The sequence below is a fragment of the Catharus ustulatus genome, chromosome 3, assembly GCF_009819885.2.
Source record: "Catharus ustulatus isolate bCatUst1 chromosome 3, bCatUst1.pri.v2, whole genome shotgun sequence".
Taxonomy (NCBI): Eukaryota; Metazoa; Chordata; class Aves; order Passeriformes; family Turdidae; genus Catharus; species Catharus ustulatus.
In genome coordinates, this window is record NC_046223.1 from 108,104,700 (window position 1) to 108,120,247 (window position 15,548).

General features: G+C 37.3%; 1 protein-coding gene across 3 annotated transcripts in view; it reads right to left on the reverse strand.

Annotated features, from left to right (window-relative positions):
- Positions 1-4,177: 4,177 nt before the first annotated feature.
- The window catches only part of LOC116994145 (structural maintenance of chromosomes protein 6-like), a 37,710-nt gene continuing 26,339 nt past the window's right edge, over positions 4,178-15,548 (reverse strand). For all 3 annotated transcript variants that reach the window (XM_033055615.1, XM_033055616.2, XM_033055614.2), the window contains exons 20-28: positions 15,165-15,245; positions 14,368-14,538; positions 12,136-12,273; positions 11,258-11,403; positions 10,449-10,574; positions 9,689-9,794; positions 7,743-7,895; positions 5,950-6,047; positions 4,178-4,624 (exon numbers count right to left, since the gene is read on the reverse strand). In XM_033055615.1, coding sequence (XP_032911506.1) covers positions 4,516-4,624; positions 5,950-6,047; positions 7,743-7,895; positions 9,689-9,794; positions 10,449-10,574; positions 11,258-11,403; positions 12,136-12,273; positions 14,368-14,538; positions 15,165-15,245 — 1,128 coding nt within the window. In that variant the 3' untranslated portion in view covers positions 4,178-4,515. The remainder of the gene's footprint in view (positions 4,625-5,949; positions 6,048-7,742; positions 7,896-9,688; positions 9,795-10,448; positions 10,575-11,257; positions 11,404-12,135; positions 12,274-14,367; positions 14,539-15,164; positions 15,246-15,548) is intronic.

A 15,548-nucleotide genomic window follows, 5' to 3' on the forward strand; every position in this document is an offset into this window, starting at 1 on the left:
AGTGCATCCATACAAGGCCTTCAGTAATTGTTTATTCAGAATTAATTCCCCACCATGACAATATGCTTATAATAATTATACAGTCAGGAACACGTCCTCATCAAGTACAGGGGTAGATTAGAATGAATACAATGTGCTCATTTGAATGAAAGAGGAGAATTGTTGCTACCTCCTCCAATATTTCAAGTCCAAAAACCTTGGGAGAAAGCTGAAGTGTTAGCTCAGTAGGAATGTACTAATTTTCCTTAAGCCCTTTTCTCCACATAACTCATTACAGAAGGCTAATGAAGATAAATGCTTTACCCTTTCCTGCCTCTGCAGTCTTGCCTTTTTTTTTTTTTTTGGATGCTGAAGAAAATCAAGAGGAAATAATGCAATGCCATTCTATTTCATACTGTAAAAGGATCTAAAACATACTCCAATTTCATCATAAAATCGAGTCAAGCTAAACATGTGGCTTGTGATCATGTCTTAGAATCAAATAATGGTTTGGGTTGAGAGGGACCTTAAAGATGATTCAATTCCAACTCCCTGCAGGGACATCTTCCATTAAAACAGGTTGCCCAGGGCCCCATCCAGCCTGATGTTGAGCACTTTCAGAGATGGGGTGTTCACAAATTCTTTGGGCAAACAATTCCACTGCCTCACTACCCCCACAATAAAGAACTTACTCCTTATATTTAATCTAAATCTACTATCTGTCAGTTTAAAGCTGCTCCCCCTTGTCCTGTCATCGCATGCCCTTGTAAGAAGTCCCTTTCCAGTTGTCGTGCAGCCCCTTTAAGTACTGGAAGGTGCTATGAGCTCTTTCTGGAGCCTTCTCCAGGCTCAACAGACCCAGTTCTCAGTTTGCCTCCACAGCAGAGGTTCTCCAGCCCTCTGAGCATCTTTGTAGCCCCCTCTGATCCTGCTCCAACAGGTCTATGCTCTTCCAGTGCTGAGGATGCCAGACCTGTGCGCAGTACTCCAGGCAGGATCTCACAACACCAGAGAGCAGGAGTCACCTCCCTCAACCTGCTGGTTCCAAACAAGTTTTGCCAAGCATGCACTTTGTAAGGTGCCCCCCAGTATCTTCACATAGTCCTAAAGGTGTAAGTACCTTGAACTGTGGAATTATGGAAATGTTCAGATGGGTAAGGACCTTCATAGATCTCTTGCTCAGCTCCCTGTTGAAGGAGATGCAGAAGTCTATTCAGTAGACTCCAAAACCTTCCAAGGACAGAGATTTTACAGCCTGTTTGCATAATTCTCAAATGCCTCTTACCTCCATCATGAACAGTCCCTGCTGTTTTACTCAGCCAGATCCTCCCCACTGATCAATGACTGCTGTGTGTCCCTTGCAGCACACACATTAACAAAAGCCTGGCCCTCTTCTGTCAGTAACCTGCTCACAGCTGCCTGCAGTCTGCCCATTCCCCTGGGCTCCTGAGGTCACAGCACAGGCACAGTGCCTGGTGGAGAAGAGCATGAAAAGATCCCTTCAGCCCCAGCTGTACCTGTGTACCAGTGAAGCTTCCCCAGCTAGGGATAACACGGCCTGGGGCTCAGTCCCCTGCAGCTGGAGTCCCTGAAGCAGCTGTGCCAGAGCCTCTGGACAGCCAGTGTGCTGAGGACAGAGGTAGCTGTGCAGGTCACAGGCTGACAGGAGTGCCAGTTTGCCAGGCTGGGGCCAACAAAAAGCTCCTTTGCAGGTGTGCAGAGGCTGAGGAGCAGTGACAGGTGAAGGAATACGGGAGGAAGTGAACAGGCTATGTGGTATTCGAGTGAACAAGCAAGAGATTTTACAGCAAGCAAGATTAGTTACAGAGATGCCACAGTCTCAAGCCTCAGGAGTCTCCAACCTCCTCTGTAGTGGAGGAGCAGGTGGACTCAGAACCCTGCAGGGTAATTAGTCAAGGTCTTTTACTCAAGGGTCTGTCAAAGATGAAGGCTGAAAGCAGGTCACTCCACATACCAGGAGGAGGTTCCTCCTCCTCCTGGAAACAAGTAGAACTGAAACCTTCAACAGGTATGAGGCTCTGGAACAAGGCCAGATGATGAGGTGGGTGAAGGTCCTGGTGGGACAGAGGGGCCTCCTAAAGCAACACCTCCTGTACCCCACATCCAGACCTGCTCTGTCACCAGGAAAAGGGCAGCTGTAGCAGCAGACTCCCTTCAAGGGCAGGGAGATGAGGGAAGGCCTGGTATGCAGAACACACCCAAGTCAGGGGGAATTCTGCTGGCTCCCAGGGGCATGGATAAGAGAAATTACTGGAAAACTCTCCAATCTAGTAAGGCCCTCTGAATACTATCTACTATTGGTTGTTCAAGCCAGCAGTGACGAAAAAAACCAAGAGAATTCCAAGGACAATCAAAAGGGACTTCAGGGCCTTGGGTTGAAGGTTGAAGGATCAGAAGCACACGTAGTGATTTTCCTTGGTAATAAGGAATAACATTGCCAGGAATAGGCAGATCCACCATGCCAATACATGGCTCCAAGACTGGTATAGGCAAAAAAAAAATTTTTTTACCACGAGAATATCTAGTCAACACTTGCTCTATTGACACCTGATGAGATGCACCTATCTCAGAGGGGAAAAAGAGCTCTAGCACAGGAGCCAGCAGGGCTCATTGACAGAACTGTAAAACCAGCTTGGAAGGAGGAAAGGGACAAAACCAGGCTTGCCACTGGGGAGTGATGGGACAGTGTGCCAGAACTTGAGAAAACTAATGGGATCTCCCCATCTCCTTCAGGCTTGCAAAGCACCACACCTGAAATGTTTCTACACTAATGCACATAGCATGAGGAACAAGACCACCTCAAGCCTTTGGCCCAATCCCAGAGATTTGATATCACTGGCACAAGTGAAACTGTGTGGGCTTAGTCCTGTGATTGGAGTGCCCTGTCGGATGGTTACAGGCTCAGGAGGGATGGGCAGGGCAGAAGTGGGTGGGGTGGCATTGTAAGTCACGGGAGGGATGTAATGTATGGACCCTACAGTGGGCAATGGCACAGCTGCAAGCCTCTAAGTAAGAATCAAGGGACATACAAATAATGCAATGTCATCTTGTGAGTCTACTACAGGCCTGCTGTCATTAATCAACGGCTCTCTGAGGAATTAAGGGACCTCCAACTCAACTTGCCAGAAGCTGGGAACATCACACAGCTGATGGATCAGCATTTTTTATGGTTCCATGATTCTGTAAGGTGTTATTTCCTTCAAGTCTTACCTAGCTTCCATATTTTAAAGAAACCTACAAAATTAATACCGTGCTGCTACTGAAAACAAATTACACTACAAAGTCATGTAATAAGGTTTTATTGAGGAACTGCTATTCAGTAAAAAAGTGCAGAAACTGCTGAATGCTGTTCTCTGAGTAGTCTCAACAGCTTTTGTAGCTGCATAACATCAAACAACAGCAAAAAAATCCCCCAAGACAAAAACAAAAAAGAAATGCAGCTGAACTCTAAAAAGCGATTTTTGAAGAGCTGCCAAAAATTTCAAGGTCCTGGAGGAAAAAAGAACAAGAGAGGAAAAAAAGGTTAACTTGAGTGAGTTTGAAAAATCTGTTTCTTCCTTCTCTCTCTTATCCCCAGTAAATGCTTGCAATATCTAAACAAATCAAGTTTAAGTGCACTACTCCCAGGGAAACATGGGAGGGCAGGGAGACCCGACAAAACACAGGTCTACAATGCTGTAGAAAAGTTACTGTATTTTTTCCCAAAATTCTTACTCTACTTCATTCCTATAGATTGGAAAGACTTGAGTCTCTTTAGTTTATTATAATAAAATGAATATTTAGAGACTTATTCTGTACCTGGAAGCTTAAGAGTGTGTAAGAACCAGTTCATTAGAATTAAGAATATAGGTTTATAACGACAAAGCTTGCTAGGTTTGGTCACCTCATGTCCAAAGACACTCAAGCTCTTTAGAAAAGTAATGAAAGAACTATTTTCCTGCCAAGAAAATATACCACAGATAAATTTTTTCCCTTTTCTAATTATGAAAGTATAAGTTCTATTAGTTTCTCATGTTCAGGTACTGAGGTTTCACTGGAAAATAAATGAAACAGACTTTACTGCATGTATTAATTACCTACCACACATGTAAGAAATAAAGCATAGCTAGGAAGAAAACAGTATTTTCAACTTAATGCTAATTTTAGGTGTGTAGAGACACTAAAACATTACCACAAGTATCAGTTCAAACGGTTTATTAAAATATTATTTCATAGTTATACAAAATATATTTCAACTTTTCCAGAAGAAAAAACAGAACAACAGATAAAAAAATTCTATAGCTGGTAGCTAAAAATATCAACAAAACATTTAAAATTTTATCCTCATCCAAACTGTGCTTATTCTTGTTCTGTGCACACACAGTAATGCTTTAAAAAATAATTAATAACAATACAGAAATATCTTCCTGAGAGTATCTAACAAATCATCATCTTTTTCAGCATCAGGAAGCAATAATTTTACATATATTATTCCACATTTGTCTTCAATATTATACCATATTCATACAGAGATACTTATTGATCTTCATCTCTGTCATTCCTATTTTGGAAATTCAGTGTTCTTTGGTCTCTTGGAGGGTCTGGCATGCGGAGGATTCGAATATGGGGACTCGTAGGCAGAGAACTAAAAATAAAGGATGCATCATTTAAACAATGTTTCTTCTCCAAGAATTTCAGTATTTCCATTTGATTCTTTACATTACTTACATATTTTCCCCTTTAATTAACTCCACCTCTTTTCTTTGACAGTTTTAAAAAACAATAATGTGAAGTTCAGGCTTCACTGAACTGATCCTGGGCCCAATTTAACAAAAACATGAGGTAAAGACAAGCACTCATTTCTATCATGTGATTTCTAACAGTTAGACTGCCTTAACTAAAGAAAAGGCTCTTTAATGAAAACCTCCAAATGAGCAAATGATGGAATACAAGTAAGGATTTGCCTTAAAGGTCCTGAAGTAGCACACACTATACACACATGTAATCTATCACAACATACTAAGAATGAGCAGAGTTACTAAACATAAATTTAAACAGGCTTCTCCACTGATGATCCTAAATGGATTTTTCCTGAATCTGCTACCATATTTCTGTTAAATTTAATGTTTGCTGAACATGAAACATGGAACAGTATAGCAAATTCAAACTGAACTTGAATTACTAATTCTTTCAACAGTAACCATACAAAAATTCCTGTGTACTTATTAGCTTCAGAAAATCTCCACAAAAGCATTTCCACTGAAATAACAACAGATACCACTACTCTACTTTTTATATACTTTAGTGAGGGAAGACAATTAGGAATAAATTAACTTCTTTTTGAAGACTGCTTTAATTACCCTCACAGGCTTCACTGGTCACACTGGGTCAATAGAGAGGAGCTGGCTGCACAAGGTTGGAGACATGACTGTCCCCTTAAACTGGGAATGGCTCTACCAGGGTTTTACATAAAGGTTTTGAAAGAATTTTGAACCATTAGATCAAAAATTCAAAACATGGTGTAAGCTATGAGTCTCTAGATCAGCAACATTAAAAGCCAGAAAATAAAATCAACTGCAATGACAAATCCCTTGAAAGTAGGGTAGTATTAACTGAAAAAAATCTCAAGTCTTTTGTTATTTTTGGAAGGGGAGAGGGAAATACAAAGCTAAGCTAAGAAGAGCCTGTTTGACAAAATAAAACATTTCTAAAAGTTGTTTTACTTCAGATAAATTGATTCAAGTGCCACTGAATTACCATTATGTAAGGAAGAGTAAAAAAAAAAACCCTATTAAAAAAACTCTTTCAAATTCACAGAACCATCAGCAGTGAACTGCTTAATTGTTTATTTTCTACTGCTACAAACAGTAGAATTTTGTTCTCCTCATATTCAATATTTTCAAGTTCCACTCCTTGCAAGAGAACTGCCTTGCAATTCTTGTATCCTGAAATAACCCACAGCAGTGTTACCTCATGCTCAGGGGGGTGAACAAAATGAACTGTCGATGCCGCTGGAAGTCAGCCCTCTCCAGAATCATATCGATGGCAATTCTTCTGTTAACCATATCCTAAAGACAAAAGATTTCTCAGGTAGTGACACTGACAGTAATAAATACATTAGAGAACATGATTCTAGAAAATCTACCAGATTTAACTGCTATACAGTCAAGTTTGGCTAAATAATACTAATAAAACCTACGAAAAACTGGAGAAACATTAGGGTAAAAATCTAAAAGCTACAAATTATAGTCTGGGAAATTCTTAGACTGTACATTGTACTTTATATGGACAATGGAAATCTTCTATCAGAAAAATCACACACTCATCTACTTACAGTGTTCTTCTATCATCTTTGATGGACATACAATAGTTCTTACTTTATTGGTATGCTGAGATGAACTGCACTTTAGCAGAATGTTTCCTGTAAAATCCTGCCTGAAAAATCACCTGAAAGGATTTAAGGGCTCCATGAAACCTATGATATGATGGAGCTTGTTTTTATTAGGATTATTATTGTTATTATCATTATTGCTATTTTGGAGGCAACCTTATGCATTAGGCATACTGAAAAGGATGTGCAATAGAAGCTGTTATCAGGAGGGACTAAGAAAGCTCTGGTGCTGTGCACTGATCCTCATGAAAGCAGAGATCTCCCACAAAAATACGCCGTGGAGTCCTCATGTGGTGGAACTCTGTGATTACACCAAGAGTAACTACAGAACATGTGGACAGTAAGGCTGCACTTACTGGAACTGCAGAGGAAAGACAAATTGCATGGAATAATTTATGGAATAGATGACACGTAAGTTCTTTGCAAGGCCTACAGTTCTGAGCATCCACGCTTTTCTGGAAAGATGGATAAACTTGTGCACCACTAACTTTTAAATGAGGATCTAAGATTTGAAAGCTGGCTGAAAAATGACTGCTTCACTACCTTAGATGCATGCTCTCCTTTTTGAAATTCTTTAATATAGACCATATTATCTTTGTTCCCTCTAAGTGATTCCAAGTAAATAAATGATTGATATAAATGATCTAATAAATGATTGAGGAAGGGACACTGAGGCAAAATTAAACAAGCCAGTATCAAATCTTTGTCTCAGAGAAGTAAATATTTTCTCAAACTCATACCACATTAATAAATACAAAATGAATCTTTTAAAAAAGAAAATAAATTTCAAAATGAGTGAGTGGCCTGTCTAGGGAAGCTGTACACAAAAATATGATTTAACAGTTCTAGCTAAAATTAGTATTTATTGTTCATTATTCTGCTTTCCAACATATTGGAAACATGCTCCTAGCTGAAGTACGAGTTTCTACAAAATGAGTAGCAATGATGAACCCAATTGTCACATTTGCTCTGAAAAAAACCCCATACTGATCTCAAAACTGGCAGAAACCAAAGCACATGCCAAGCCCAGAATGTCCCAGCAATATGCAGAGTCAACCTCTGACAAACACAGTAACAGCTGATTTATTATTTTTGTGCTGAACAAAGGTTTGAGCATGTGAATTAACAGAAAGGCTCATATTTCTGGATACCAACTTCAGAAACAAAACAGCTTTCAAAAGCTACCAAACAAAGCAAACAAGATCACTAACAAATTTTGTTTTGGGGGATTTTGACTTTGGTTTGGGGGCTTTTTTATAATTTACAATTAACTACAGAGGTTTTAAATCTAACCAAATACAAGTAACAACCCAACGACTTCACCACTTTATACAAATCAGAATGGGAGACATAATTTAAGTTTAAACTATACCATGTAGACATCAAATTCATCCATGCATCTGAAAGGAGATTCAGAAATGTTCCACAGAGACAGAATGAAACAAACTGTGGAGAAGGAACGTTCACCTCCTGATAAGGATCTCAGATCACTACGAGCAGTTTTTTCTTCCTCTCGAGGCTGAACCTTGAAATAAAAATATTGGAGCAATTTTTAAATCTGAGATGAAGACATACTAATAGAATCATAGTTTTAACAGCAAACAAATTATATATGAACAGACAGACATCACTTAAAAACAATTTTCTGCATTTCACTGCAACTGCCATTCTGGAATGGGATGGCTCCTAACCATTTACTAACACATTTCTAGGATCTCTGCAACTTTTTCTATCACAGTCATACACACTGAACAGATTGAATGACTCTGCCAGAGTTTTTTTATTCAAATCTTTTTTTAATAGCTGTTAAACAGTGTTTAATAAATGTCAACATAGATGTTTACATAACAGTAAAATCCCATGGTTACCAGGTACCACAGAAAAGCAGGTAATTCATTTACAGAAGAATTTTAAATGAGGAAGGGATTCTTTATATGGAATACATGAAACACTGTGAAGAGCCATTTGGTTACATTGATTATGATGACATCTTGTGGCAATCCTGTAAGATGAACCTTGGGCATTTTCTTGCCCTACTAATTGCTTTGGCCTTTAAAAAGTGCAGCAGGCAAATAAGTGGAATCTTTTTTTTTCAGGGAATTGTTTTCTTTTTGCAACTTACATTCCTTGACTAAATATGGATCTCTTTTGTGAGATACGTGAGACATCAGCTATTAAAAAAATATATTCTGATAAAGTCAAGTAATGACTTGATATTTTATGGACTGAGTTTAGTTCTTCAGATATATGTGCTTCACCTGTCTAATCAGGACTGTGATAGGTATTTATGTTGCCACTGCTCATTTTTCCCCTTAATCCCTAAAACTGAAGTCTCCTACAGAAACTAAAGTAAATAAATCCATTATAAAACTCTTTTGGATCTGTGTTAAAAGGGACACATAGAAAAAAAAACCTATTGAAGCTTTCCTGCATTAAGTTTTTAAATAACAACTAGAGCCATTACACAATCACACAAATACTGGTGAACTTCCTATCAGTGAACCAGGAATGAGTTATTTTGAAAGACTGGATGACCATTCCACATTTATTCCTTGTAAGTAGCAACCTGCCCATTTAAAATGGCAATATTTTCTGTCTTTGCTTGTTTTCAACAACATCTTACTGGCACCAAATGGGATGGAAGAAACTTATCCAACACCAATTTGATGTGAATAAGCAGACACTTCTTCACTCAGGCTTTTGGAAACTGCTCCAATGTGTTCCTCCCAACAGACAAAATCCAGCCATTTTCACTTACTTTTTCTGCTGAATCATTGTTACATAAGTTATTTTACTACCATGCATAATATGCCCACTCTTAAATTTAACCTTTGCAATGACTGGTTTTGTTACTTATATAACTTCATCAATATTCTTATCCTAAAGCAATCATTGGTCATCTCTACTGAGGTCAACTGATTGAAATAATTGATATTCAAACCGAGATGGGAAGGGTAGGGGGGTCCTAAGCAGCATAACTGGTGTGCATGACAGTCTCCATTATCTTTTAACCAAAACACAGAAGTCCAGCAACTTCTTAGTGAGGTTCCTATGGCTGCATATTCCAAGCACAACACTCCTAACATTTCTATAACTTACACTTCACAATTTTCTAGTTGCAATCATAACTAACTCTTTTATTTGATTAAACTGATTACTTGTTCAGAATATTTATAACGCTACAACTTAGTGTATCACAATTTGGAGAGGGAAATACAATTTACTCTATCATTTGCAATGCATTTCTAGCACCTGAGACTAAAACAAATAATAATTCATTATGTATTATGGTAATTGAAGTAATATAAAATAACTTACTGTTATGGAAAGTGTCTCATTCTTGTGATCAAAAATGATATGTCCAGAGCAACCTCGAACACGTAATAAGTGCTCAAAGTGGAGTTTGCATTGCATAGAAAGGCTCCTTAAATCAAGCAGACAAACATTAGGGGAACAAGTTTTTAAATACATGAAAAAGTAACAACAGATTTTCATCGACAGTTCATGAACATCATTAAGCATGTACCCCTCCTCCAATAACAACATTCTCCCAAAATCAACTGCACTCTAAAGTGGGTGACATTAGATGTAGTGGAGAGAATCCTTTGGAATGAAGGCAACAACAGAATCTTCATGGACAGGTTTAGGATTTTAAGGAACTGAAGCAAGAGAAAAGGGGTGTACAAAGTAATGGAGAAGAAGCTGAGAAATTACAGAATCTGAATCAAGATCTTAAAAATTTTTCAGCACAGAGCAAAGAAGTGTTTGGCCCACAATGAAATGATAGGAGCTCAGCACCACTGATTATAATCAATAAAAAAGAGTGACAGCCCAGATTATTTCAAGTCCTGGTATGTTGCTAACATTTTACTGAGCAAAACCAGCACTCAAACAGAACTGCCTTGGATGCAGTCAGCACAGCTGAGGTCTTTGGGATGAAGCAAAATACAGGCTCCACTACCTCACTGCTTTTCCAGCTGTCAGTCCAGGCTGCCTCTGAACTCTCAGGCATGATAAAACTGAAACTGGGAGCGAGCTTAGGTTAAAAAGATGGTTGTGAACACTGCCTGAAACTCACCTTAGGAACTGCCGATACACTTTGAGCCTCTCTGTCATTACTTCGTCCAGCACTGCAATAAATCTCCTTAAATTCTTTACTTTATTGCTTGCATCCTCGTATCTTTCCTTTGCATAATGAAATTGCCTGTTTTAATTAACAGAAAGGTTAGGAATAATACGCATTACATTAAAACTGAGCTTTTGTGGTAAATGCTGAAAATCATTTTGATAATCAAAATATTCAAATGAAAGGTTCCTTGTGAGGATTTATGTGAAAGATAAAAGCATTTGATAAGTCAAGAAAGACACTGTTCACAAATGAAATGTGGACAAAAATTAAATCTTAATTCTATTTTTAATTCTTTTGAAAATAAACTCCTTCACCAAGTAGAATGAATGACTGGTTTCCCAAGAGTATCTGAGGGAAGTGCTTCCTTGAAATACACTGAAGTCAAACCTCAAGGAGCTGCCCAGCTTCTGCATTACTTACTTAGTCTCTAATTACACTTAATACTCAATACATCATAAAATAATGGTGAGTTAAATTTGTGTAGTCATAACTGGGATGCTTCAAAACACTAAGAGGGCATTTGATTATTGATAATATACATATATAGCACAGATGCTGCTTAAAATCACTGGAAGGTGTTTCAGGACTCTTAAATCTGTTCAGTACTGGGAGAATCAGTACAACACATTTCTACACCTTCATACACAGCTCAAGTACTAAAAACACACATAAACACACAGTGAGTCAGTAAGAAAACTCTTCTTTCCCCTCTCTTTTCCATCCTACCTGAACTGTTTTAGACAGTAAAGATGACTTACTGGATTATTTCTTCTCTGTTTCCACGGTGACTGCTTTCTAAATTTATCTTCTCTCTCAAGCGATTCATTTCTGCATCAAGACTTTTAACAGTTCTGCTGACCTTGATGCGCTCCGAGAAGATTTGCTTTGCTTTTGCCATTTTTTCCTAAAGGAATGTTTGAAACTCAAATAATTGTCACATTTTTTCAAAAATCTTTTTAGTCCTCACAGCAAGTATTTTATGCTACAGAAAATCACGAACTCCAAGCAAGAACAATATTTTTGTGTTCTTTCTGTTTTCATTACAGCAAACTCAGTTAACAATTTTATTGACAACATTTCAGTGCCAAGAATTGTATCCAAGATTTTTAATATAATCACAGTTATTTAGCTAATGCAGATAAATAAGGAACCAAAATCACCATATTTAAATAGGCAGTCTTCCAAAAGTCCTTGGGGATGTAATTTCAGAGTTAGTTAATAAAGCTTGATTAGGTAAGTCTTGAAAAGACCAGATATCAGGCCTGTACAAGGAAAAACTTGCCATCCAAGAAACCAAAACAATATTATTCAATTTAACTTAAGCCACAAATTTTAAGTAATTTTAATCTTCTCATTGCAAAAGATGGAAGAAATGGCTCTGGATGGATACACCCTAATTTATCTGTCAAGACAGAAATGCTGTCCTGTCAGAAAAAAAGAGGACTCAATTCACTTATATAAAATTACTTTACTAGCTTTACACACTCAGTGTAGGACATAGCTGAGAATACTCAGTGTAGCTGAGTATATGAATATGGTCTGTATGTTATACAAGTGGAATTATTTATATTAAATATTAGAAGAATCATGACCATCTGACTTCAACAGCCATTAAGAACCCACCCACCACACGTACCTCTAATTCCTTTCCTTTGGAAATTAGTAAATCTTTGTGCTTATTTATGCAAGCCTCATGTTCTCTCTGTTTGTCTTCATAGTGCTGCAAATGGCGTTTACTGTTTTCCACTTCTGACTCAGCCTGGTTTAATTCAGCCTGTTTGGTGCAAATCACAACGTGAGCTGTTTGGGGTAGATTCCTGAGAATCTCTCTAGTGTTTACTGACTTCTCACAGGTTGTTCTAACTTATTTTTCTTTCAGTAACACTAATTCTAGAGCCTGGGAGCTTTAACAACAGCTTATGAGAAAGTCTATGCTTAATTCTGACAAGAAATAAATACATGCAACGATTTTAGGAATTATATCTTGAGGTGTTTTCATCTTTAAAAAAAGCTATGCTTTCTCCCAAAGCTCAAAAACTGCATTTATTTTTTCCACTACATTCTATCTGGAACTTCTGATGCCTGTGTGACATCACCCAGAACTGCATTTCTGTGTGAAAATTCAGTATGCTGCTACACCTGTCATATAAAATCATAGAATCATAGCATAGTTAAGGTTTGAATAAATCTTTAAGAACATTAAGTACAAACATCAACCCAAAACCACCACCGTATACACCACTAAACCACATCCTCCAGTACAACAGCCACACATTTTTTGAATGCTTCCAGGGATAGTGATTCCACCACTTGCCTGGGAAGTTTGTTCCAATGGTTTACAACCCTTTCCATAAATTTTTTTCTCACCATATCTAAACTAAACCTCCCTTGGTGCAATTTGAAGCTATTTCCTCTCCTCCTGTCACTTGTTACCTAGGAGAAGAGACTGAGCCCCACCTCAGTACAACCTCCTTTTATGTGGTTGTAGGGACTGGTAAGGTCCCCCTTGAGCCTCCTTTTCTCCAGGCTAAACAGCCCCAGCTCCCTCTGCTGCTCCTCACAGAAACTGTGCTCCAGACCCTTCACCAGCAACCTATTTCTATATAAGTATTGATACTGTTGAAGTGATATATCTTTCCAGAGAAGCAAAGAGGCATAAAGAATGATGTAAATAAGGACATAATTTTCTTCCTCATCCCTGTCAACTAGATGGTTTGTCTTAACAAAGAAAAATAAAAACCACCAAACCAACAGAATAAAAACAAGATACAACTCAAAACCCCCAGAACAACAAACAAGAAAACCATCACCAACAGTAACAGATACTCTTTTTTCCAATCCTACCTTAAAACTACAACTTGCTATATGTCCAACAGTTCATTAAACCATTGTAGAACACTAAACAACACATCTGATTTAAAACCTTTTCAGGAATTTCAGTGCTTCCCTTGATTGTGTTCATTACTCTAAATAACAAGCAATAATGTTTTCATATTCTGAATAAATCTCTTTTCTTTCCATACAGAGTGGTTCTTTTAAAATAGATCATATCTCTAGAATTTCCATATTAGATACATTGGAACATATTTATCTGTTGATTTGCTGCCCTGTTTCCTTACTCTTTTTGTCTTCTCTTTTAATTTGGGGCTGACTACACAGCAATTTACAGTGTAAGCGAAACACGTAAGAGATCCCCATAGTGATCTTTTAGGTTTTCTTCAGTTCATCCTTCTAAAAGTTTATAGTACCATAAATGTCCTGAACTCTTATTTCTGTTTTCTATTTTCAAACTATAAGTTCTTCTTGCCAAAATGAGACTGCGTTCCATTTGCCAATATAAAAGTTTTCATGTCACCATTCTGCTATTTATCTTAAGCCTTGCTACTTCTCTACCATTTCCAGGTGGCTTCTATATTCTTGAATAATTAAAACTACATACTGGTACCTTCTGTGATTATGCAACTTCATAAAATAACAACTTCATATAGAACTTCAAATGCTATTTTGAGAAATGAACAGTTAGGAACATTCTGAGCCAGGGTTTCTTAGAAACAAACAAGCAAAAACAAGGAAGGAAAGTCAAGGAAACTGTTTTTCCTGTCTTTTCACTCCATGACTAAAGATAACTGTAAACGAACTCTCATTAAACAAAAAACACTACATGTAAGAATCAACATCACCTTCAAAATATTGCCAAGCTTATTTTCCAACATGTTCTAGATGGAATGCTCCATTTCCATTTTCTAGGTAGACCTTAAGTATATCAGGCAACAGCAAGTTCTTTTCTCCTCCCTCACCTCTTCTTAACCTCATCCACCTTGACACTAAAATGGAATTAACAAAAAATACAATATAAAATTATTTTTACCTTAATTGGGCCAGCAATTTCTTCTACTTGATGCATTTTTTCTTTTACTTCTTCTAATTTTTTTTCAGCTGCTTGGAGATTGTTTTTGAGTTCTTCCATTTTTCTGCTTTGTAGCTGCATGTCTTGTTTTACAGATTCTATCCTACCCTTATTTTCTTCAGCTTCATCTTGCTGTCAAAAGGCATTAAAGTTAAGAATAATAAAAGGAGACACATTTGTAACTACTGTACCAGATTTGTTACCATCAGTATTAGGGTACAGTATTACATTAAGTACTCTATACTAGTAAAAATAGCAGCAGCTCAATGGAACTGTCACTAAAGCCAAAGGAAGAGACTGACAGATCTTGTAGGAGAGACCACTAAATCAAACTGCAAAATAGAAGTGGAACTTCGTATTTATGTGACTGAAAATTAAGAGGATTTTATTTGGGAGTTGTGATGAAAAGACTGAAAAGAACAAGATAACTTCCCTCTGGATCTGTGGCCAATATATATCCAATATACAAAGCAATGCAGGAAGAGTAAGTGGATTGTTGTTGTCTCCTAGGAAATAACATAATTCCTAATGAATTATCATCATAAACACTTTCTGATTCAAAAAGACAAATATTGCAAAACCTGGGGAAAAAATTAAATCATCAAAAATAAATAAAATCACTCAATTTACAGAAATGTTTAGAATTATGGCAAGTGTTACATCCTTCACTATCCAGCTTTGCTTATTTCAAAACAGTGCCAAGATTAAAAGACATTATTCATATGCTGATTAGACATAATTGGATAATCTGTTCTTACTAATATATGGATGTCTGCTGACTGGCTTTCTTCCACGTTTTCAAGATCTGCTATCTCTGCATTTGCTGTTCTTACTTTCACCTGAGAAGAAAAAAAAAAAATAAAATGCATGTTCTGAAGCTTAACGAAAGAACATTTAAACTAAAGAAGCTTAAAGTCATCACAGGAAAGAAGATACTTGTATTTTTTAGTTTTGTTAGTGACTAACAAGAGACACAACTCTTCACACCCACCTGTGGAATTAATTTTCACGAGATATAACTAGTTCCAAAAGTTGTGCACTTTAATTCATTATATTTCCATTCAACATGACAATTGAATAAAATAAATTTTATTTTTTCTCCAAGTATTTATCTTCAGCATTTCACACTACATGCCAAGTTT